The 21,264-nt window shown below is 52.9% G+C and overlaps 1 protein-coding gene across 9 annotated transcripts; it reads right to left on the bottom strand.

The window, feature by feature from the left end:
• Positions 1 to 694: 694 nt before the first annotated feature.
• L3MBTL2 (L3MBTL histone methyl-lysine binding protein 2) lies at positions 695 to 19,137 on the bottom strand. 9 transcript variants are annotated; one of them, XM_062013046.1, is made up of 17 exons: positions 19,061 to 19,137; positions 16,041 to 16,308; positions 15,672 to 15,805; positions 15,196 to 15,319; positions 14,458 to 14,537; positions 13,215 to 13,332; positions 12,741 to 12,875; positions 12,005 to 12,093; positions 9,643 to 9,874; positions 8,860 to 8,939; positions 8,173 to 8,277; positions 6,877 to 7,024; positions 6,145 to 6,227; positions 4,218 to 4,452; positions 3,482 to 3,547; positions 2,435 to 2,557; positions 695 to 1,611 (listed from the first exon to the last, which is right to left on the bottom strand). In XM_062013046.1, the coding sequence occupies exons 1-17, from the start codon at positions 19,091 to 19,093 to the stop codon at positions 1,502 to 1,504; spliced, it is 2,163 nt and encodes a 720-aa protein (XP_061869030.1). In that variant the 5' UTR covers positions 19,094 to 19,137; the 3' UTR covers positions 695 to 1,501. The 9 variants fall into 9 exon arrangements, 4 of the variants coding, with proteins under 4 accessions (XP_061869030.1, XP_061869011.1, XP_061869046.1 ...); XM_062013027.1 differs by lacking the exon at positions 19,061 to 19,137 and adding an exon at positions 18,423 to 19,040; XM_062013062.1 differs by lacking the exon at positions 19,061 to 19,137 and adding an exon at positions 17,472 to 18,134.
• Positions 19,138 to 21,264: the final 2,127 nt, after the last annotated feature.

Genomic DNA, 21,264 nt, shown 5'->3' with positions numbered 1-21,264 from the left:
GTGTCAGGAGGATGGGGTGACACTTCTTTTTGTAGTGCCCAGTGACAGGACAAGGGGTAATGGACATAAGCTGAAACACACAAAGTTTCACTGAAACACAAGGAGAAACTTCTTTGCTGTTCAGGTGAGGGAGCACAGGCTGCCCAAGGAGGGTGTGGAGTCTCCAGCTCTGGAGGTTCCCAGAGCTGCCTTGGCCCTTTTCTATGTGATCTCATAGAGGGGAACCAGGGGGTTGGACTGGATGATCTCTAGAGGTCCCTTCCAATCCTCACCATGCTGTAAAGTGCCACAGACCCTTCACTTCTTGCCACTCATGGTTCACTGCTTGCCCCGGCCCTTCCTGTCCCCTCCAGTGCAAGAGGAAGATGACATTAATTACTTTCAGCCTCCAGCCCATGTTTTCTAGACAGTTAGTTTGCCAACATTTATTTTATGAATCCCTGCGCAAAGGAAGGAACTACTGTGGCATCACAAGCTCTCACCTGGGAGCCTGAGGCCAAGGCAGTGCCTGGGGCAGCCACCATTTCTCTGTAGGGTCAGACAGGGCACGTGGCACTAACAGGCACGACACTTCCCCACCTCGAGGAAGTTCCCAGGAACGTGAGACAGCAGATTTAAACTCTGTGAGATTCAGCCTTTCTGGGGAACTGGCAAGTAGCCAGTGCACCAAAAAACGCTACTGCACAACTCAAACTTGTTTCCCTAACCCCCTGTTTATTTATACCTACCCCCTTGCAGCCCTCTTCTCCTCCCCCTCTTGGCTAAGCCCAAGATTGTGGCGGCTCAGAAAGCAAGAAACAGCTTCTGACCGCCTCCTGAAGTTTTCATTCCTGGGGCTTTGGGGAACAGATCAAAGATCAAATTTACAGTAGGACTGCTAAGAAAATAACCCCCTGCCCCGTGCCCCACGTCTGCTGCAGTTCTGGCTTTAAAAGCAGGAAGTGATGACACTCAGAAAGGTCGCTGGAGGCATCATCGTCCCTTTGGGTGGGGTTTTGTTCCCTCTACCTCCTTCCACTCTTCACCTCCTGCCGCCCTGGAGGCAGGGGCCTGGAGCTGGGGGCACAGCAGTGCCTGTGTCCCACGAGGGCAGCGGATCTCCTGCCGCCTGTGCCCTGCACACAGCGCCCAAAGCCACAGCTCAGCCCCGCCAGCCACAGTTGGGAGCCCACAGCCGCCCTTGGTGCCGGGGCAGCGCCTTTCCCCCAGCTCCTGCTCGGCCAGGCGCCCTCAAGGCCAGGCACAGGCAACCCCCGTGGCCACCCTCAGCGTGCCCGTGGCCTTCCCACAGGTCTGGTTCCTGAGACTTTAAAACAATCACAACTCGGGGGGCGAAATTGTCTTGCTCAGCAGGAAAGCAGAGCTGTGGTGCTGCTGCAGGGGGGTCTGCCCCCAACAGGGGAGGCTTTCTTAGTCTCCTGCTTCCCTTGGCCAGGCCCTTCTGCAACGAGGCGGAAGGTGAGGCGCAGGCTACTGCAGGCAGCTGGGGGATGCTCCGGGATCACTCTGGGACCTCCTGTTTTATGCTGCTGATGGGAACGGGAAGCTCCGTGGCTCCAAACTCCTCGACTGAGGGGTCGATGGTTTCCTCTTTCACCTGCACAGCAATGACTGGCAAGAGACAGAGAAATGAATCAGGGAGCTGAACCCAGGCTGCCTCGCGCTCCCTGCTGCACCCCAGACCCAGCTTTGCCCATGCGGACGCTCGACACGCGGCCGGCCTCCAGCCCACTTCCCCAGGGCCCCTTCCCACGGGCAGCCCTGGCTCTCAGCACCAGCCTGTCCATGGGCACAGCAGCGAGCAGGATGGGACCAAAGACCCGGCAGTGTTTAGCTGCCTCCTCCCCACACAACTGCTGCTGGGGCCAAGGGAGTAATGAGTCAAGTGTGGTCCACTCTCTACCTGCTTGGGTCTACACAGGGGAAATTAAACCTGTGTGAGCAACAGGGACCTTCATGAGGCTCCATCCCCCGATGCACAAAGCATCTCACTCCCCCGCTCTTCCCCAATGCCCACTAGGGTTGGCAGGTGGTCCAGCTGCTCTCCTGGTGACCACATCTCCTGATGCTCAGCAGGAGGGCCCATGCTCACAAGCTGCAACAGCCTTGATGGGGACTGGGACCTGACAGCATACCTTTGGCATATCCATCTTGTCTCTGTCCCCTAACTGACCTCACACCACCAAAGTGCTCAGGAGGGCAGCCAGGCCCTCAAGCATCAGCGCTAACAAGGTATTGAGAGGTACCAGTGCCACCAAACCTTTTCAGGTGGCAAACCTGGCCAGGAAAAGCAGGCAAAGGCTTTCTGCCACTCTCTCTGGGGGAATGGGGAAAGACATTTGTGAAAGAACATTTGTGCTTCCTTTTCCCTGCCTTCACCCATGACCTAGTGAGAGCTGCTGTGGTGGTTAGGGGGGGTGAGTGGGTGCCTTACTCTCATCAGGAGCCGGCTCTGGCAAAGTCTTGCTGGCAGCTTTTGCTTCTCGCTTCGTCCTCGGGGCAGGAGGCTTCTTCACAGCCTGCTTGACGTTGGAGGCCTTGGCAGGAAGCTTTTTTCCTTAACAAAGAGATAACAGAGCATGGGGACAAGCCTGTTTCTTTTCTTCTGGGAAAGCAGCAGCCCCTCTGTGCTGAGAAACCACCGGCCAGGAACCAGCATGGCCAACCAGCAACCTACACGGTCATTAGCTGCCAACAGGTTACCCGACAGAAATGGCCTACTGGAGAAAAACTTGACAGTCATCACCTCTAAACAGGCTCCTCTGTGTTCTCCTTCATTGAAGGCAATGCACTCCAGCAGGTGCTTAACCTCTGAGGGGTGGGTTCTGTTGTAACCACTCTGGAGCCAGCTTTGCTTACCTGTCTGGTTTAGTCCTGGGCAATGGGCATGGTGGCTCCACGGCACAGAGGACACTGTAGCATTAACACTTGCATTTTTAGCTGATGTTTAACCCAAAGAAGTTAAACATCTTTATACTCTTCAGACGTCCTCTCCTCTCCACCCCCCAGGAAGGAATTTCTACACATGGTTTGCCACGGCTACTGCAACGATGGACGACAACGATGACAAGATGAAACAATAACACAGTCCAGCCCCACTACCGGCCTCTTCAGCCACCTTAAGGCCTTCTTTCCCTCAGCACAAAGCAGGCAGGGTGGCTCTCCAGCTACCCTCCAGCTGCAGCCAACCATCTCCCTCTGACCACAGACACAGGCAGGGAAAAGCAGCACAATCTCATGCCTGGAAGCAAGCACTATCTATACCTCAGCCAACAGAAAACAGACTGCAAAACAGATCCTTCCCAGACACACAGCTCCCTGCTCCTTTCATAACAGGGCAGTTAGGGAGGGGGAAGCTGTGCTGTCAGATCCACAGCAATATAAAGCCTCTCTCTCCTGCTCTGAAGGGACATGGACAAGGTTCCTCTAACTGGGCCCAGCCTGCGAGCGAGCGGGAGGGCACTGATCAAACATCACTCACTCTTCTTTCCATAGGGTTTCTTCTTCCTCTTGGGCACCTCCTTGGCCTTCACTGGAGTTGTGGGCTCTGTCGTGGAGACGAGAGGGAAACGAAAGCCAAGTCCCATAACCAGTAGGTAACTGGGATGAAGTGACATAAGCGAGAAACAAGATCCACCCGTTCCCCCCGAGCGCCGCTGCCCTCTCTGCTTCCCGGCAAGGGCCCGGGGCAGATTGGGCAGCAAAGAAACAAGATTCATAGCCTGGGACAAGGAAACCATCTGCCAAGGCGAGGCAGTGGCCTCCCTGTGATGAGGGAAAGACAGAACTCTCGACAGGGAGACTTTTACCTTTTACAGGCAGAGTGATAGAAGTGAGGAGAGAGGGGAGCGGGGGCCGAGCTCCCCCTGCTACCTGGCTGAGGGTGTGGGTTCATTTTCTGAGAGTAAACAGGAGCTGTGTGGGGACAAGACCACCTGGAACTCTACCCAGCTTCATCAGGAGCAATCCTCTGTTGGTGTGCAGGTGGGGGAACAGAGGGAAAACAGAGCCAACCTCAAACCTCAGGCTGTTTTCTCCCCTCTACCAGCTGCTAGCAGGTGTGGCAGCAGAGGAAGACTGTCAGGAAGCCAGAGCAGACCAAGGAGGCGACTTTCTCCTCCCTGCAAGGCCTCCACAATAAAAGAAGGAGCCGCTCACAGAGTGGCAGGAAGGACCTGTCCTCTGGCACTGGACACCACAGTAACATCTCCACTCACCTGGAACAACAGGGGGTTGCAGCTGGTAGCCTGTCAGCTCGCACCACCCCACGGGGTAGATGTCTGGAGACTCGCAGTCCACCCACTGGTCATACTCGTTGTCCCAGCCATCAAAGTGGATGCTGAGGAGCCGGTGGACGACGCGCTTCACCGTGGCCACGCAGATGAGCCGGGGCTCCACCAGGTCTACTGCTTCCACCTTCATGCCTGCCTTGAAGCCGTGGTTTGGGCAGTCCTGGGTGCAGAAAGAGTGACAGAAGAAAACCTTAGGCCACTGCAGCCAGTCCAAACACGGGTCTGGCCAGCAGGAGCTTGGAACGGGCTTGCCTCTAGCTTAAAGCAACCACAGAGACAACGAGCCCACAGGCGTGTAACTGAACCAGCCAGTCATGCCCCAGAGGGGCAGATGTGAGCAGATCCAAGGCTGGCTGTGCCCCCAGTGAATCTCAGCCCTGCCTTTAGAAACCAGCCCCAGAGGGAGCAGCAGGTAACCCATTAACCTGAGACAGCCCTGGGAAATAAGAACGACCAGTGCAGGCCCAGCAGTCTTGTTTGCTGATGCTGCCGAGCAGCCCCCTCCACCCACGTGCCAGCCTCGTGTCCACAGGCAATATGGGTGCAGAATCCACCAGGAGCTCCTGGAAACACTAAAGAATCACAGGTCACACTCAGAGGGACCAAGATATCATTACATTCACCAAGGCATGGCACAGTTTGCCCTGGACAGCCAAACAGGGCCTTTGAGGATACAAACTCTGGGCTCTCCTTAGAAGTGCTGACCAGCAGCAAAAAGTAGCCCAGTAGAGACATTGAATATTGTCTATCCCAACTTCAAGAAGGCTTTTGACACTGTTTCCCATAAGATCCTGACAGAGAAGCTGATGGAAGTACTGGCTGTATGAGGAGACAGTGAGGTGAACTGAGTGTTTGGGCCCAGAGAGTGGCAATTAGTAGCATGAAGTCTAGTTAGAGGCCAATAATTAGTAGTGTATCCCAGGGGTAATCCCAGATCCAGTCCTGGTCAACATCTTCACTAATTATCTGGGTGACATGGCAGAGTGTCACATCAAACTCAGCAAGTTTGCTGGTGGTACAAAACTGGGAAGAGGGACCTTTACAAGGTAGAGAAATGGTCTAACAGGAACCTCAGGCAGTTCAACAAAAGGTAAAGTCCAGCTGGAGGCCGAGTGGCAGGAAAGCAGCTCAGCAGAAAAGGGCCTGGGGATCCTGGTGGACACCAAACTGAATGTGAGCCAGCAACATGCCCTTGGGACAAAGAAGGCTAATAGCATCCTTGGCTGCATTAGGAGAAATGTTCCCAGCAGATCAAGGGAGGTGATCCTTCCCCTCTACTCAGCACTGGTGAGGCCACACCTGGAGTGCTGTGTCCATTTCTGGGCTTCCCAGTACAGGAGAGACATGGACATACTGGGGAGAGTCCAGCAAAGGGTCAAGAAGGGACTGGAATATCTCTCCTCTGAGGAGATGCTGAGAGAGGTGGGACTGTTCAGGCTGGAGAAGGTTCAGGGGGATCCTATCAATGTGTATAAATGCCCGGAGGGAGGGTGCAAAGACAGAGTCAGACTGGTGCCCAGTGGTGCCCAGCAACAGGATCAGAGGCCATGGGCACAAACAGGAGGTTCCCTCTGAACAGCAGGAAACATTTTTTACTGAAGGCAACTGAGTACTTGCACAGGTTGTCCAGGGAGGCTGTAGAGTCTCCATCCTTGGAGATATGAAAAAAAATCTGTCTGGATACAGGCCTGAGCAACCTGCTATAGGTGAGCCTGCTTGAGCAGGGGTGTTGGACAAGATGACCTCCAGCAGTCCCTTCCACCTCAACTATTCTGTGGCAGGCAGAGCTCCTGGGCTCCTCCTTGCTGACTGCAAGCATCCCTACACATCTCCTCCTGCCAGCAGCACTCACCGTGTTGAAGAGCCGTGCAGGAGCAGGTCTTGATTTAGTCTTCTCCAGGTAACTTTCCCAGTTGAAGGTCTTTGCATCATGCCCTACAGCAGGAAGAAGAGGGGAAAAGGCAGTCACTGGGTGGAGTAGCTTGGGGAAAAGGCTGAATAGGCAGGAATGAGATGTATGAGCTGTACCAGCAGGTACACCTTGATCTTGGACACAATACTAGTGCAGAGATGCCACGGCAGCCCAGCACCCCCCTCCAGCGGGCAAATAGCAGAAGAGCACGAGCTGCAACCCTGAACATCCGTATGGGTCACATACTCACACCACAAAGGTGAGGAGAGGCAGAAGGAAGGAAGAAGTGTGTTTAGAACACACCACTATGACCAGTCTTTCTCTCATTAGCAGGAACAAAGGAAGACAGAATAGCACTACTTATCCCTACCCACCCTCCTTACCCTTTAAACTTTTGCTTCTGTTCATCCTGGGAATCATACACTTCTCTCACTGACCTGCCAGGAGCTAACCACCACACTATTAACACCCTCTGAAGATGTTACTTCCCTCCACAAAGTGCCAAGACTTGTTATAAGGGCAGAGCTCAAATGGGCTGGCTCCCTGATCCAGCCCTATCTCCCTGAAGAACAGGCAGACTGGGACCTTGTAGTTCTGATTATCTGAACCTGACACCTCCTAGAAAAGCAGAGCCCAGAAGGTTTGTACCACAAGGCAGAGTCCAAATCTCACCTTTTGGAGGGGTCAGATTGATGTTGTTCTTCTGACAGAAGTTGATGGGGAAGATGGCGTGTGAGGAAGCATGATAGCAGAACCAGTCAGATTCATCAGCAGATGTGGCCCCATCAATGCTGATCATGAGATATCCATCCAACAGGACCTGAGATGGGAGCAAAGGACAGGAGTGTAGACCTTTGCTTGCTCTAAAGCCTCTCCTCTCAAAGGTTTCCCCCCAAGAGCCCCCACAGATGGATCGCAATTACCACTAGATAGCAAAATGCAGCGTTACACACTCCAGGGCACGTGACTGATGTGTCAGTCAACACAAGCTGATCCCTAAAGCAGCAGTTTCTGCAGCACCAGGACCAATACTAATAGCCTTGTGAAAGGGAGTCAGGAGCTCTGTTCTCCTTCAGAGGCAGACCATAGATCCTCCCACACCAGCCAGGTCACAAATTCGTTACTGGGCTGAAGGGAAGGGCAGCACCTTCAGACTTTCCACTTCCTACAGCAACAGCACTCTTCCCATCCTGCCACTCACCAGGGACTGGTGCCTCTGAAACGTGACAGGCACATCTGCCCCAAACTCTTCACATTTCCAAGCAATGGCTGAAGGGAACATTTTACAGACACAAGGGGTTGTCCTAGCATCCCCCTGCCAAACCCCAAGTACCAAAGTCCTCTGCTTGGGTTCTCTGAGGGCAAACAGCTTCTTGAGGGAACAGGAAAAGCCTCAGGACATGCATCATACCTCACTGAGGAAACCTGGCCCAGCAATGTACTTCCCAACACTAGCACACAAGCAGAGCTCCCTGCCACCTCATAAGGAGAGACTGCAGCAGACAAGGCCATCCCCAGCTTCCCACACCAGTAAATGATGCCCCTACACCCTATTCTCCATACAGGTCACCCCTCAACTCTCCCCCCTTTCTCTCCTCAAGGAAGCACTACCAAGGCCTCTCTGTGCACTCCAAGAACTGGAGAACAAAGCTTTTCTACTGCATGCCAAGGGCAAAAGAAGGCTGGTGGCCAGTCACACACCCTCCACAGTTAGCTTGCAGACCAAGTGTGCTTATCTTGACGCTGTCTGCTCAGGTACATGTAGACAACTGCTGGTCCCATCAGCTTCTCAGACCTCCAAGGTAACATCCCAACTCCCTCCACACATCAGCTGCCCTCCTCTCTGGACAGCCCTCTTCTCTCCCTCATGCAAAATCCCACCTGGTCTCATTAAGTTGCAAAGACCTGAGAAGAGGTCAGTTTCTCTCAGGTAAACGCAGCAGACCCTCTTCTGCCCACTGAACTCACCTTGCAAACGGTGGCCACACAAATGTTGCCCAGATTCAGGGGGTCAATGGCCTCCAGTTTCATGCCTTCCTCAAACCATCCACCTTCCGCATAGACCGCTCGTACCTGAGGGAGACTCTGGCTCAGCATGTGCTGCCAGGGCTACAGGAGAGCCCCGTCCCAGCACTGAGCGTGACAAAGGCAAAGGAGGTTAGAGCTTCTTTACTTGGATTAGCCCAAGTTGGGAGAAAAAAGAAGAAATATTAAAAGAAACACAAAGAGGCAGCCAAAGCAACTCTGTCAGTAACCTCCTGCCAAGGCTCCGGTCAGTCAGAGAGCCAGGCCTAGCACTCAGCTGCTGTCCCACAGCACAACAAGTCTCCTCCTCGCCTCAGTGCTCACCAGTAGGAATCAGCTCCTTGTCAGAACTGGTCTCTCTCATGCAATTGTGTTTCCTGCAACTCAAAGCTCCAAGCAACTGCTTGCCTTTCAGTTCAGTCCCTCAATTTGTCCTTATCTTACTTCTTCCACCTTTCTATTTTGACCTGCCCCTGCCTGACCACACACCCCAAACACCTTACTGTGGCCTACAGCTGCAGCAGAATGAAACCAGCTCTCCTCAACAATCCACACCAGCAGCATGTCAACGCAAGGAATGAAGTGGTATCGTGGCTTCCTTTGCTGTGGCCAAAGGCAGACTTGTCTTACCTTCTTAAACAGATAGGGGACAGCATCACAGTAAATCTTCCGGAAGGTGGGATGGTTTGCCATGTCATTACGTTTTTCTTCTGTGAGGAATGGAAGAAACAAAGAGCTGTAGGAAACCTGCAGCCACCGCGGCAAGAACATCACACTGGTCATTAACTCCCCGGTGCGAGCTCAGCTGCTACAAAGAACCCAGATCAGAGACCATGAGAAGAGTAATAAAAAGAACAGGTCAGCCTCCTTGCACCTGCACATAACACGGGCTGCCATGTGGAGCTCGCTCAAAAGCGGATGGCTGAGCTTCCTGAGCTCTAGGGGTAACACCTCCACGTGCAGCTGTAATCACTGGGGAGAGGCAGTACAGAAGGGACACACAACCAAAAGCATCAGCATGCCTTAAGCCTTTGTTTTTTTCTGCCAGTCTAAGCTGACCAACAATTCCTCTCTGAAGAATTCCAGGAAAACACAACCTGAGTCTTACAGAAGCCACCATGAATTTCCTCAAGAAGACTACGAACGTTTGGGATGTTGCAACCCTGCATTCTCACACTGTGAGCACAGCCAATCTCCTTCAGGGAAGAAACCCCGCTGTCCTCCCCTCTGGCAGCAGATTGCTGGGCTTTTATCTGCCCAGTAGGAAATGCAGCAGACACAGGACTACATAGATTTCATCTATCAGGTCATGAGGCAACTGCCTGGCTCCCAGCCCATCACGACCGGTGTCAGCAGGAGGATCCAGGCAGTTGATAGCAAATCAGAAGATGCATGTGTTGGTCTGATTCCTACCTGTCTTCTTCATGCCGTGGCCCACTCTCCGTGACCAGCCCACGGGATGGATGAGAGGACTCCACATGTGGCACCAGAAATCATCATCGCTGTCACCATCCTCATAGAGGAGCCTCAGCCTGCCCCCTATCACCGTGTCCACCACAGCCATGCGCGTCCAGGACATGTGGTTCTTGTCCACCACCTCCACCCGCATGCCCTGCCGGAACGGGTACTTCATGCTCTCTGCCATCTGTCAACAACCAACACAGAAAGGGGAGTTCAATCCCACTCAGTGTTTTGCTTCTCCAAACACTTCGGAGAAGAGCTTTCCCCACAGACACACTGGCCTACACTGCCCAAAGCTGACTGGGAGACACCTCTGGGAAGGGACACATGGGAGTGAGGGCACCAGAGGGACAGGGAGCTGCCAGTCCCACACGTGACAGCACGGTTGGACACGTGTACCCTAGGAATCTTTCATCCTGTAGCCCCACAACAGTTACCCCCACCCTGGCCCAGCAGCTATGCTCAGCCAGCACTTTGTGTGAATGTTTTTGAGTGTGAGAAATAACTGTTCCTTCTGTTCACCAGGAGAGTGAGGAATTAGATGCCTTGGTCAGTCATGGAAGAGACCATAAGGGTTTCAAGGCTGGAAGCAGTTAAGACTTAAATGTAAGAAAAAACTCTTTCACTGTTTCAGTGAGGGAGCCCTGGCACAGGCTGCCCAGGGAGGGTGTGGAGTCTCCTTCCTTGGAGGCCTTCAAGACCCTCCGGGATGCGTTCCTGTGTGACCTGATCTAGGCGGACCTGCTTCTGCAGGGGGGTTGGACTAGATGATCTCTGGAGGTCCCTTCCAATCCCTACCATTCTATGATTCCCAAAGGGCAACAGGCTTTTCCAGTTGACTTTAAAAAAGGTCAGGCCCTTATTTGTACCTTTTTAGTCTGATCAGTTTGTTGCTCAACAAACATGATGATCTATCTACCAGCTCCACCTCTGATGTCAGTTACTCTGCAGACCAACCCAAAGGTGCAGGCACATGAAAAGAGTCACTGGATACCTTCTAACTGATTTTTTGAGACCTTCAGTTTGCTGATACAGTCTAGCTCACCAACTGCTGAAAGATCAGCCATCGGCCCTTCCCGACAGCTCCCCTCAGTTTATACACTGGGAATGAAGATCAGCTCAGCTGTCCTGGCCAGGCTCCCTCCCAGCTTCTTGTGCACCCCTAGTCCAGTCACTGGCTGGGCAGGGTGAAAGCAGGAAAGGCCTTCATAATGCAAGCACTGCTTGGCAAAAACTAAAATATCCCCATGTTATCAAAACTGTTCTCAGCACAAATCCAAAACAGAGCCCTGGCCCAGATACCAGCCAAAACCAGGACACCCTACCCATCCACAAATACTTAAAGCTGTTCATAGAACACCTGACATTTTGGCACTGTGGTCCCAGAATGCTGTGCAGCAACCAGGAACCACAGTTCAAAACAGACTCAGGCACCCAAAACAGCCTCTACCCGAACCCAGACGAACTTTTAAGGTAAGGTCTCCCCCTTCCACCTCCTTTTCATTAGGTGAGAGTAGAGATATGGAGGAGAGAAAGATACTGACAATGACTGTCTCTCTACTGATTCCTGTCCATGGTGTGAGCCCTCAGCTACAAGCTGTGACCCTGGAACAAACAGCTACAAATATCTTCTCAGCTTTCTGAGAGACAATGAGGGAAACATCAAATACATCAAAGTCTCCAGCTCAGTGTCACCAATGACCACCAAAACCCTTCAACCACCCTCCTGCCTGCTGTCTCTTGGACTGTCTTTGCTTATCTGCAGTTTCCAAAGACACTAGGCCAGAAAAGAAGTCTCTTCTCCCTGATAAGGTCTAACCTCAGTGTAGGCTGCACAAATCAGCCACAAGAGCTATAAAGCTGCCAAGGCCATGGCACAACCTGCACTCCCACTCCCACTCACTCCCCACCAGCACCAAAGGCAAAGGGTTTTGACTCTCAGAGTCAATCCCTGGCACTGAAATGGGGCAGGGAGAGGCCAGGCTGGAGCTGCATTCACCTCTCTCTTCTGCAAAAAGGCAAATCTCTAGCCCAGTATTTTCCAGCAGACTACATGACAACAGCTTTTAAAATCCATCTGTGACCCAAAGGAGAAACAGTTGTCCTGACAGGGCAGGGAGGCACTGCCATTACCCACAGCACTGTGATGGGGGTCTCAGGAGCATGGAGAAAGCACTCACTGCTCCAGCCCTGGTCAGCTTTCAACAAGGCCCATAGGGGTTGCATATATCAGAACCAGGAGAGACACGCTGCACAGGTATCTCTTGGCTTTGGCTTCATTTCCACACTGACAATGATATCCTCCCATGCTCACCTTGATGTGGAAATCTACTGGGATGGTCCTGGCTCCCACCAACTTTTTCATGAGGTAACTTCTCCAGTCGGTGCACTTGGCATGGATAGCTACATATGCACAGGGGGGGAAAAAAGCACATCTTTATACCACACTGCACCTCTCCAAGAGCCCATTTGCACCAAAAGGTCTTCTTCACATTTAGGTCCTGTATCTGCTCTCAGGCAGACCCTGTTCTGCAAGAACTGGCTGCAAGGGATCACTGTTACAGAATGGAGTGGGCCATGGGCCAAGCAGACACCCAGCTCCACTGATCTAGATGTGGAAATGGTATTAGAGAAAAACCACATGAGCCATACCAAGAAAATCTCAGCTTGCCAGAATTCTGCTAAAGTGGCATCCCTCTCCAAACTACTGGCTGAGCAACGACTGGAGCCACTGGGCTCCCCAGAGATGCTGTCCAGGATGTCAAGCCAAACATTCCCTCAAAGGTTAAGCCTTAGTCTACGTGTGTGTCAGAAGGAGGAACAGCCTCTGTCCACAGATCTGACACCAGCCCTTCAGCCAGGGTCAGCCACAGGGAGATGCTGAGGGAGCAGTCCAAGCGGACTCCAGCTTCCCATAGAACTCATGGTTCCTTGTAACTCAGAGCACAAGTGGGGCACACAGAGTAGGAGCACCTGTCCCACTGCACGAGGCATAAACCAAGGCTCCTCTGTGCCCAGGCATGTGCTGACCCCTCTCAGCCCACACTTACTTTGTGGTGGCACCAGGATCTTGCTGTTGATGGCACACCAGCCAATGGGGTGAATATCCACTGTGCCCAAATTGCACCAGAAGTCATGGCCAGAATCATTCTCAAAGCCCTCATATCGCAGAAGGGCCCTGTACCCTGCCAGGACAGAGCAGACAACCACAGAAAAGCATTAGAGGCTAAGAATTTATCCTCTCTCTGTTATGCACCAGAGGCTTAGTCCCCACAGCATAACCTATGAGGCCATCAGAGCCTCTCAGCTCGGAGCCATCCTCATGAAGAGCTCAGCAACCAGAACTGGAACCGGACACTGGTTTCCTCCCACCCCTGCACCATCGTATTTCCTGTTCCAAAACCTCTCGGCAGCTGCAGAGCTCCGAAGAGCTGATGTTCCGCTTGAGCGGCTCCACTCAGCTCTAAAGCCTCACTCAGAGGTTGGCCACCCCCAGCTGCCAGGAACTGCTCTGGAGACATTACCTACAGTTTGGATGACAGATGCAATCCAGTACACACGGCTGGGGAGCACAGCATCATTGTTCAGCACTTCCACCTTCATGCCCTTCACGACATCATCCCACTGCTCGAAGAGTGGCACCTGAAGAATGGGGACAGTCACACTGGGAGAGGCCCTTTGGCAGAGCAGGGCTCAAGGCCCTCCTTCCAGCTCTCAGAGACAGGTTTTAGGCAGCTACAATTTCATGCCTTACCCTACCTATATCTGCCAACAGCCTGAAATGCAACCAAACTGTCCTAGTACCTTACTGGGGTGTTCACAGAGGAGCCCAAAAGGTAGAACACTGTATAGCAACATTTAACTATTTCACTGCCAGCTGCCCCAAAGTAGCTGCTGTCATTTCTCTATGGTATGAAAATCCCTAACCATCAAACTGCCCCATCTGCCCAACCTATCCTCAAGAAAAACACGATTTTGATAGTATTATCATAGATCGACTCTAAAAGAACGTAACAGAAACGGACACAGGACTCCAGATGAGGCCTCACCAGGGCAGAGTACAGAGGGAGAAGAACCTCCCTTGACTTGCTGGCCACACTCTTCTTGATGCATCCCAGGATGCCATTGGCCTTCTTGGCCACAAGGGCACATTGCTGGCTCGTGGTTAGCTTATTATCAGTCAGGACTCCCAGGTCTCTCTCTGCAGAGCTGCTCTCCAGCAGTTCAACCCCCAGCCTGTACTGGTGCATGGAGTTGTTCCTTCACAGATGCAGGACTCTGCACTTGCCCTCATTGAACCTCATGAGGTTCCTCTCTGGCCAATTCTCAAGCCAGTTGAGATCCCACTGAATGGCAGCACATTGTCCCACAAGGGCTGCAAACCAGTATGACAGGAACCAGAGCTGCTGGAGGGGCAGCTACTGCCCCAGGCCTGTGTGTGCTGAGTTCATCCCTTCATGTCACCCACACAAACTGCAAAAGCAACCAGAAGGTTTCCACTGTCTCCCCCAGCCAGAACTAATTCTGTCGCCAGACAGCACTGGGCCATCACCACTGGAAGTGCTTCTACCAAGTCCCTCTCTGCTTCCTTCTCCCAAATCCTGCTCCCTGTGTGGGATTCCTATTTTTAGCTGTGAGAAGCCCCAACTTCCTTCCTTGCATCAGCTCCCCAGGTCTCTCCCCACCACTTGTCCCAGGAGTACAGGGGAGCCCCATGCATACAGCACATCCCACACATACTGCAAGGCACAACAAAGAATAACTCACATGTCTGAAGCAGCTGACGGGAGCTGCCTTGAAGCCATGCTCCTGCAGGTACTTTCCCCAGTCAAAACCCAGGACAAGTGCTACAACCAGACATGAGAGCAGAAAATCAGGTGAGATTACAGGAAAAGCATGGAGCGCTCAGGTACCTGTGGCTTACAGTTTGCAGCCACATTGTGGCCTGCTCAGGGGAAGAGTCCTCTGCTCCAGCACAAAGGGACCCCATATGCCAGTGCATTTTCCCTGGTGGGGAACTAGATCCTACAAGTGCAGGAGGATCAGCCCCTGGAAGGGGCACAACAAATTAATCAATCTTTGCTGTCACTTGCTTTTAGGAAAGGGAAAGCAGGAGGGGCAAGAACAGGGGTCAAACCCAGCCCAGGGTTCAGGCACTCTGGGGAGAGTGGAGACTGCATCGTGTCAGCACTAAACCCCTTGCCAGGAGCAGCAGGGCACCTTTAACTCAGCTTTGCCAGAAACTCGTGAGACTGCAACTGGAGACCTCATACTTCAGCCCATGTTGCACCAGGAGCAAGGAGGTGGCAGCAACAGCAGACGGGCCCACCAGGGCTCCAGTAACACCATCAGAGAGAGGGAGAGAGATGTGCCCTGTCTCCCACATTTCAGCACAAGGCAGTGTGCCCCAGGTGTGGAAGAGGACTGCAGAGCTTACAGCCCTCCAGGTCTCCCCATTGCTGTGGCTGCAGCAGATGCACTTCCTCACACCTCACCTACACTCACCATCCTGGCCTGACAGTGTCCCATCTACCAGGTGCCCCGTGCCCTGGGAATGGAGGAAGGCCCTGATCTTGGCCGACCAGGCTGCCTTGTGCAAAACTTTAGCTTTTTTCGTCGGTGGCTTCCCCTACGAAAGAAGAAACATCAGGAACATTAGTGGCACAGGAGAGGAAGCCAGTCCCTGCAAATGGACAGCAGGACATGCATCTCTTCCTTGAGGTGACTTTCAGGTTACTATAACTTTTACCAATGCTCAAAGGAACAAGAAGAAACATCAGGTAAAATATCAATGTGCCCTTTGTCAGCTTCTAGGGAGCTCCACCTTTCAGCTGGCAAGGGTACTCTGGGGATCCCAGACAGGAAGAGCAAGCCACTGATAATGGCAGTCTGATTGATCTTTAACTAGAGAGTAACCACCCACTCTGCATATAGACACATCCTGCTCCATCCTCAGTGAAGAATGAAGGGTTTTGACTCACCCGCAGTCTGGCCAGGATGCTGGCCTTCTTGGAGTTTGATGAGTAGCTTCTGGAGCAGGAGACACTGCAGAAACGTTTGGTTTTGGAGAAGAAGGCCTCCCTGGTGCCCACAATCCCACACATCTCACACACAGCTGAGAGAAGGAAGGCACAAAAACGTGAGCAGTTGGCAAGGTCAAGGACAGAGTTGAACCCAGGTAACCCTCATTACACAGAGCAGCTACACACAGCAGCCCAGAAAATGCAGCCTAAACCCAGTGCTGCTCCCAAAGCACACTCAAGGTGCAGTCACACACCCTTTGGCTCCCCTGGCCCTTTTTCCTTCCATCACACATGTGCTTTAGGCAGAAGCTTTTGGCAGTGGGCTACCTGGCTCGAAGCCGCTGTCCTCTGAGAGCCAGCTGGAAGATGGCTGATGCACAGGAGAGGGGGGAAGCTCCCCAGCTTCCTGCTCTGCCACCTCACCATCACTGGATTCATCCAGACAGGAGCTGCTGTCACTGCCCATGCTGCTGTTGTAGCCCCGGAAGCTGTCGTAACCCCCAAAGGTGTCCAAGTCATCCTCCTCCTCCTCATCATCACCCTCTTCCTCCATCCGCTCCAAAGATGAAGTTTTGTCACAGGAGGTAGACACCAACTGAAAAACAAGAGCCAGTTTGCTTTAAAACTGACATTTTACACCACATCCCACAGTAAATCTGCCTTTGCTGCTGAAGGAGTGGGGCCTCTTGGAGCAGGGAGAGGCCTTGGGGTGAGCAATGAGTCCACATAACAACCCCCAGAGACAGGAGTCTGAAACCCTGGCAGGGAAGTTATTACCCCTGTAATAGGTCTCCTTCCAGGTCTTTGATAGGCTGCATTCTGCTTCCCAAGAGGAAACAAACAGCCACAGAGCTGCAGCTACACAGAAAAAAGGTCTGAAGAACATGGAAATCTGACTACAGGGAACTACACTGGAACTACACTAGCATGTTGACAAAGACAGAAGAGACTGAGTCCTTCCAGGCATTGTCTCTCCCACCACAGTTGCACAGCACAGCAGTATAGACACCATCAACACTGAAGTCACCACAGAGCACAAAGTTGCATGCTCTAGCCACCACAGCTGACAAGGACAGTACAGCCTGGATGTTGGCAGGACAAACTCTACACTAAAGACAGCTTGTGTTCTTTGAGAACTGCGCAGCCCATAGCTGACCTCAGTTCAGAAGCTGCATCGGTAAGATGACTGTGGTAGTTTGACCCTGGACAGGTGCTAGATGCCCACCAAGTCATAACATCACATCCTCTCCTAAACTGGACAGGGGAGACAGAAATATAATGAGAGGGAGATCGCTCAGCAATTAGTGTCATGGGAAAAACAGATTCAACTTGGGGAGAAAAAGGTTGGACAGAACGGGGAGATGAGAAATACAACCAAAGGTTAGAACACCTTCCCGTACCCCTCCCTCTCCCCAAGACTCTCCTTCATTCCCCCCAGTAGTGCAGAGGATGAGGGTTACAGTCAGTTCATTACAGATGGACTCTGCTGCTGCTTCTTCTCAGGGGAAGGCCTCCTCACACTTCCCAGTGCTACACTGTGGGGTCCCTCCCATGGGAGATAGTCCCTCATGAATTTCTCCAGCGTGGGTCCTTCCCATGGGCTACAGTTCCTCACAAACTGCTCCAGTATGGGACCTCCCACAGGGGCAGTTCCTCACACCCTGCCCCAACGTGGGTCATCCAGCAGGAGAACAGTCCTTCAGGGACAGACTGCTCCAGCCTGAGTCCCTCACAGGATCACAAGTCCCGACAGCAAACCTGCTCTGGCGTGGGCTCCTCTCTCCCCACAGACTCCCAGGTCCTGCCAGGAACTTGCTCCAGGGTGAGCTTCCCATGGAGTCACAGCTTCAGGCATGCATCAGAAGGTGGATGGTCCCAGGTCCTCCATGGGCTGCGAGTGGGTCTCTGCTACTTGGTGCCCTCCATGGACTGCAGGGGCACAGCTGCCTCACTGTGGTCCTCACCACAGGTCACAGGGGAGTCTTTCTTTCAGGATCTAAGCACCTTCTCTCCCTCCTTCTCCACTGACCTTGATGTCTGTGGAGGTGTTCCCACACTCTCACTCCCTAGAGCTGCTGCAGTTTAGCAACTGTGCAGCAACTTCTTCCCCTTCTCAAATACGTTATTCACAGAGGCGTTACCTCCATCACTAATTGGCCAGGTCTGGGTCAGCTGCAAGGTCTAACTTAGAATTGACTGGCATTGGCCCTATCAGCTACAGGGGAAGCTTCTGGCAGCTCTTTGTTTAAAGATGCCACCCCTGTAGCTCCCCTGGTCCAGGCAAAACCACTACAATGACAAAACAACACTTGTTAAAGAGTCTTTCCCTACAACCAGATGTCTCTAAATCTAAACACCTTCAGACACAGGAGCCATCCTATTATAGCAAGACAGCAGAGAGGCACTGGCTGAAGAAGTCCAGTGACTGTCAAACCAGAAGGATCTTGAACTACACTCCAAATAACCACAAAAGTTGGGAAAAGATGTCAGCAACTCAGCACAGGGAGAGATGGAACAGAAAAGTAGACTCGAACAGAAAAGTAGACTCAAACAGCCACACGAGGCACTGGGATGCAACTGTTCATCCAAGTGGGCAACAATAAACGACTGGCAGCAAGTCCATCACCTTTCCAGAGCTAAATTCCCCTCCATCCCTAGCTCCTGGGTATTGCAATAGACACATGCACAAGAAGATCAGGCATCACTCACCACATCCTCCCCGACTTTCACACAAAACAGACCCAAGCCACCCAGGTTCCCTGAAGGCAGAGCCGCCCTCCTGCAGATCCACACCCCCAGGCGGCATTCCTGATGGGCGAAGGGCCTGAACTCCTCCGAAGCAAAGCACATTGATCTCTTTATCGCCCCAATCTGGGGGTGCACCTTCCCTCGGCTAACGGGAAGTGAAGAACTTCGGATCATTACTTGTCCACCAAACGCGAATGAAAGTTGTCGCCACGTAACGAGTTCCGAGGGCTGACGAGCGAGGACGCCGCTCCTCGCAAACCCCTCAGGCTGGCGGGGGGAGCCGCAGGGGCCCGTCCCGCCCGCGTCACCGGCTCAGCCCCGGCATCCCCTCCGGCAGCGCGGAGGCGGGACGCACGGCCGCGCCGCAGCGGGACAAGCGGCCCGGCGCTCCTCACCGACCCCCGGCCGCTACCCTCCCGCCCGGGCCTCGAGCGCTCCCTCAGGGCGCCGGGCGGCCCGGCCCCGCGCCACAAGGCTTGCCACAGCACCCTGCGGGCAGCTCCGCAGCTGCCGGAACCGCCGGCCTCGCTTCAGCCCGGTCCGGGTCTCGGTGCCAGAGGAGGCCCTGGCCCCGCTGGGCCCGGCCCGTCGCCGCTCACCTCCCCCTGCTCGGGCTCCTGTTCCTGCTCCATGGCTCCCAGAGCGCCGCTACCCGCCTCACGCGAGGGCAGCAGGGCCCCCCCCGCAGCGCCGCGCCTGATTGGCGGGAGCGGCGGAAAGAAAGCCAATCGGCGAGGAGCTTGTTCCCGCCGCGGGGCGCGACGGGAGCTGTAGTTGTTTTCCCGGTGCTGGAGGCCGTGGCCGCTCAAGGCGGGTCCGCCCGGCGCGGGAGAGGCGGCGGGGGAGGGCTCGGCGGGCACACACCGCTCTCACAGGCCTGGGCAGCGCCCGCAGTCCCAGCAGCTTCTGTAAAACAGCAGAATAGATCAAAGGAATGGAAATAAACCACCCCGTGGGTGAATAAGGAGCCCGCGACTCCCAGCCCCGCGGGCGGGTTCGGTGCTCAGGAACCGCCAGCACAACCGGCGTGGGATCGGATCACAGGAGAGAGATTGAAGGATTGTGTGCTAGGTCCAGGTGCAGAGCTGCTCTCTGCCTGGAGCTGATATCAAGGTGGTATCCGTCAAAATAAACACACAGACTCAGGACAGGTGGCTATCCTTGTAAAGGACTATCCTGCAACAGTAATAGGTATCTGTGCCCTGGGGCAGAGAGACTGTCAAAGGGTGGATAGGGAGGGCAGGGTCACTTTATATGCATGGCCTGCTAACGACTGTACTCTGACCATAATCAACAGCTTGGCTGGGTGGGCCTGGTTACACTATATGCACAGTTGATAAGGATGGAACCCTCCTGCCTAGGCAGGCACCAGCCTGCCAGAGGATCGTTTACTCAACCTACATGGCAGGAGGTGTACTCAACAGAACAACAATGTGTATTACCTAAGATTTTGTATAAATCGCACAATTATAGAATCACAGAATGGTAGGAGTTGGAAAAGACCTCTAGAGATCATCCAGGTCAACCCCCTGCTAAAGTAGGTTCACCTTGATCATGTCACATAGGAACGTGTCCAGGAGGGTTTGGAAGCCTCCAGAGAAGGAGACTCCACACCCTCCCTGGGCAGCCTGGGCCAGGGCTCCCTCATTCTCATGGCAAATAAGTTCTTCCTTGTGTTTAAAGTGGAACTTTTTGTGTTACAGCTTATGTCCATTACCCCTTGTCCTGTCACTGGACACTACAGAAAAAAAGTGCCACCTCATCCTCCTAACATCCACCTTTTAAGTACTTATAAATGTTAATGAGGTTCCTCTTAGTCTTCCCCAGGCTGAACAGTCCCAGGTCCAACAGCCTTCCCTCATAAGGAAGATGGAGATGCTCCAGTCCTCTGATCATCTTGATTGTCCTGTACTGGACTCTCTCTAGAGGTTCCCTCTAGGTTCTCTCTTGAGCTGGGGAGCCCAGAACTAAGTACTGGACACAGTACTAGTATAGTCTTAAATGCAGGCTGAAGTCAGGTGGACAAGGTTCATTTCAAAGGCTTGCTGGTGTCAGAGATAGACATGGGGGTTGCCCTTACAGACAATCCAAAGGTTCCAATGTGAGTCTACAGCCTGTCACTCTAAACACAAAGGAACGTCATGCTCAACGCAAGCTGCTCTTAGAATCCTGGGGAACCAGCGGGGTCACAGCCTAATTACAGAGGGACAGCATTTGTTTGATGTAGTTGATAATGAAATAAATTCTAATGTCTCTTATTCCCTTGCAAATACTGCTGGACACTGGGCTGCAAGACAGGCAACAAAACTGTTTCCAGAAAAGATGCAGATACAAAGTTAAAGGTTCATTAAAACTTTCTACTGGAACAGCATTTCGTGTAACACATGATGACCTATTGCTGGTGTGCATGCCCTGCTTCCTTCCCAGAGCAGAGCAGGCAGCACTGCTCCCTTAGGTCACAGACAGGCTGGATCAAGGCTTCTTGAGAGCTGAGGCAAAGAGGGGTTCTGTGTTGACATAGAATGGGTTTAAAGGTGGTCTCCATCCCACGGCTGTTCACTTGTCATTGTGGTTCTGAATAAACCTCTTCAGCAAATACTAGTAGTGAATTTAAGTTTAATTTGAATCAAAATCAACTATATTAAGGACTATTCTATTTCATAATAAAACCTTTGTTATGCAACCTTAATTGTAACATCTTTGCAAAGTCTGCTCCTTTCTTCAGGGATGTAACAGCACTGACAATCACAAGGAACCAAAACTCAGACTTCACTTCTCCCGTCTCCTTCCCTACTGCTGCTCT

Source organism: Colius striatus, chromosome 1 (assembly GCF_028858725.1).
Source record: "Colius striatus isolate bColStr4 chromosome 1, bColStr4.1.hap1, whole genome shotgun sequence".
In the NCBI taxonomy this organism is placed as follows: domain Eukaryota; kingdom Metazoa; phylum Chordata; class Aves; order Coliiformes; family Coliidae; genus Colius; species Colius striatus.
Note: the sequence above shows the minus strand (reverse complement) of the source record. Positions and strands in the feature narration are given on the sequence as shown.

Bases quoted from the DNA above. Each gene is read 5' to 3' on its own strand.
- L3MBTL2 (XM_062013027.1), bottom strand. From the start codon at position 18,635: ATGATCCGAAGTTCTTCACTTCCCGTTAGCCGAGGGAAGGTGCACCCC. The intron at 12,876-13,214 runs GTAATGTCTCCA...CTGTCCTGGCAG, and splicing joins ATCTGTCATCCAAACTGTAG to GGTACAGGGCCCTTCTGCGA. The intron at 1,612-2,434 runs GTAAGGCACCCA...GTCTCTTGCCAG, and splicing joins AGAGCCGGCTCCTGATGAGA to TCATTGCTGTGCAGGTGAAA.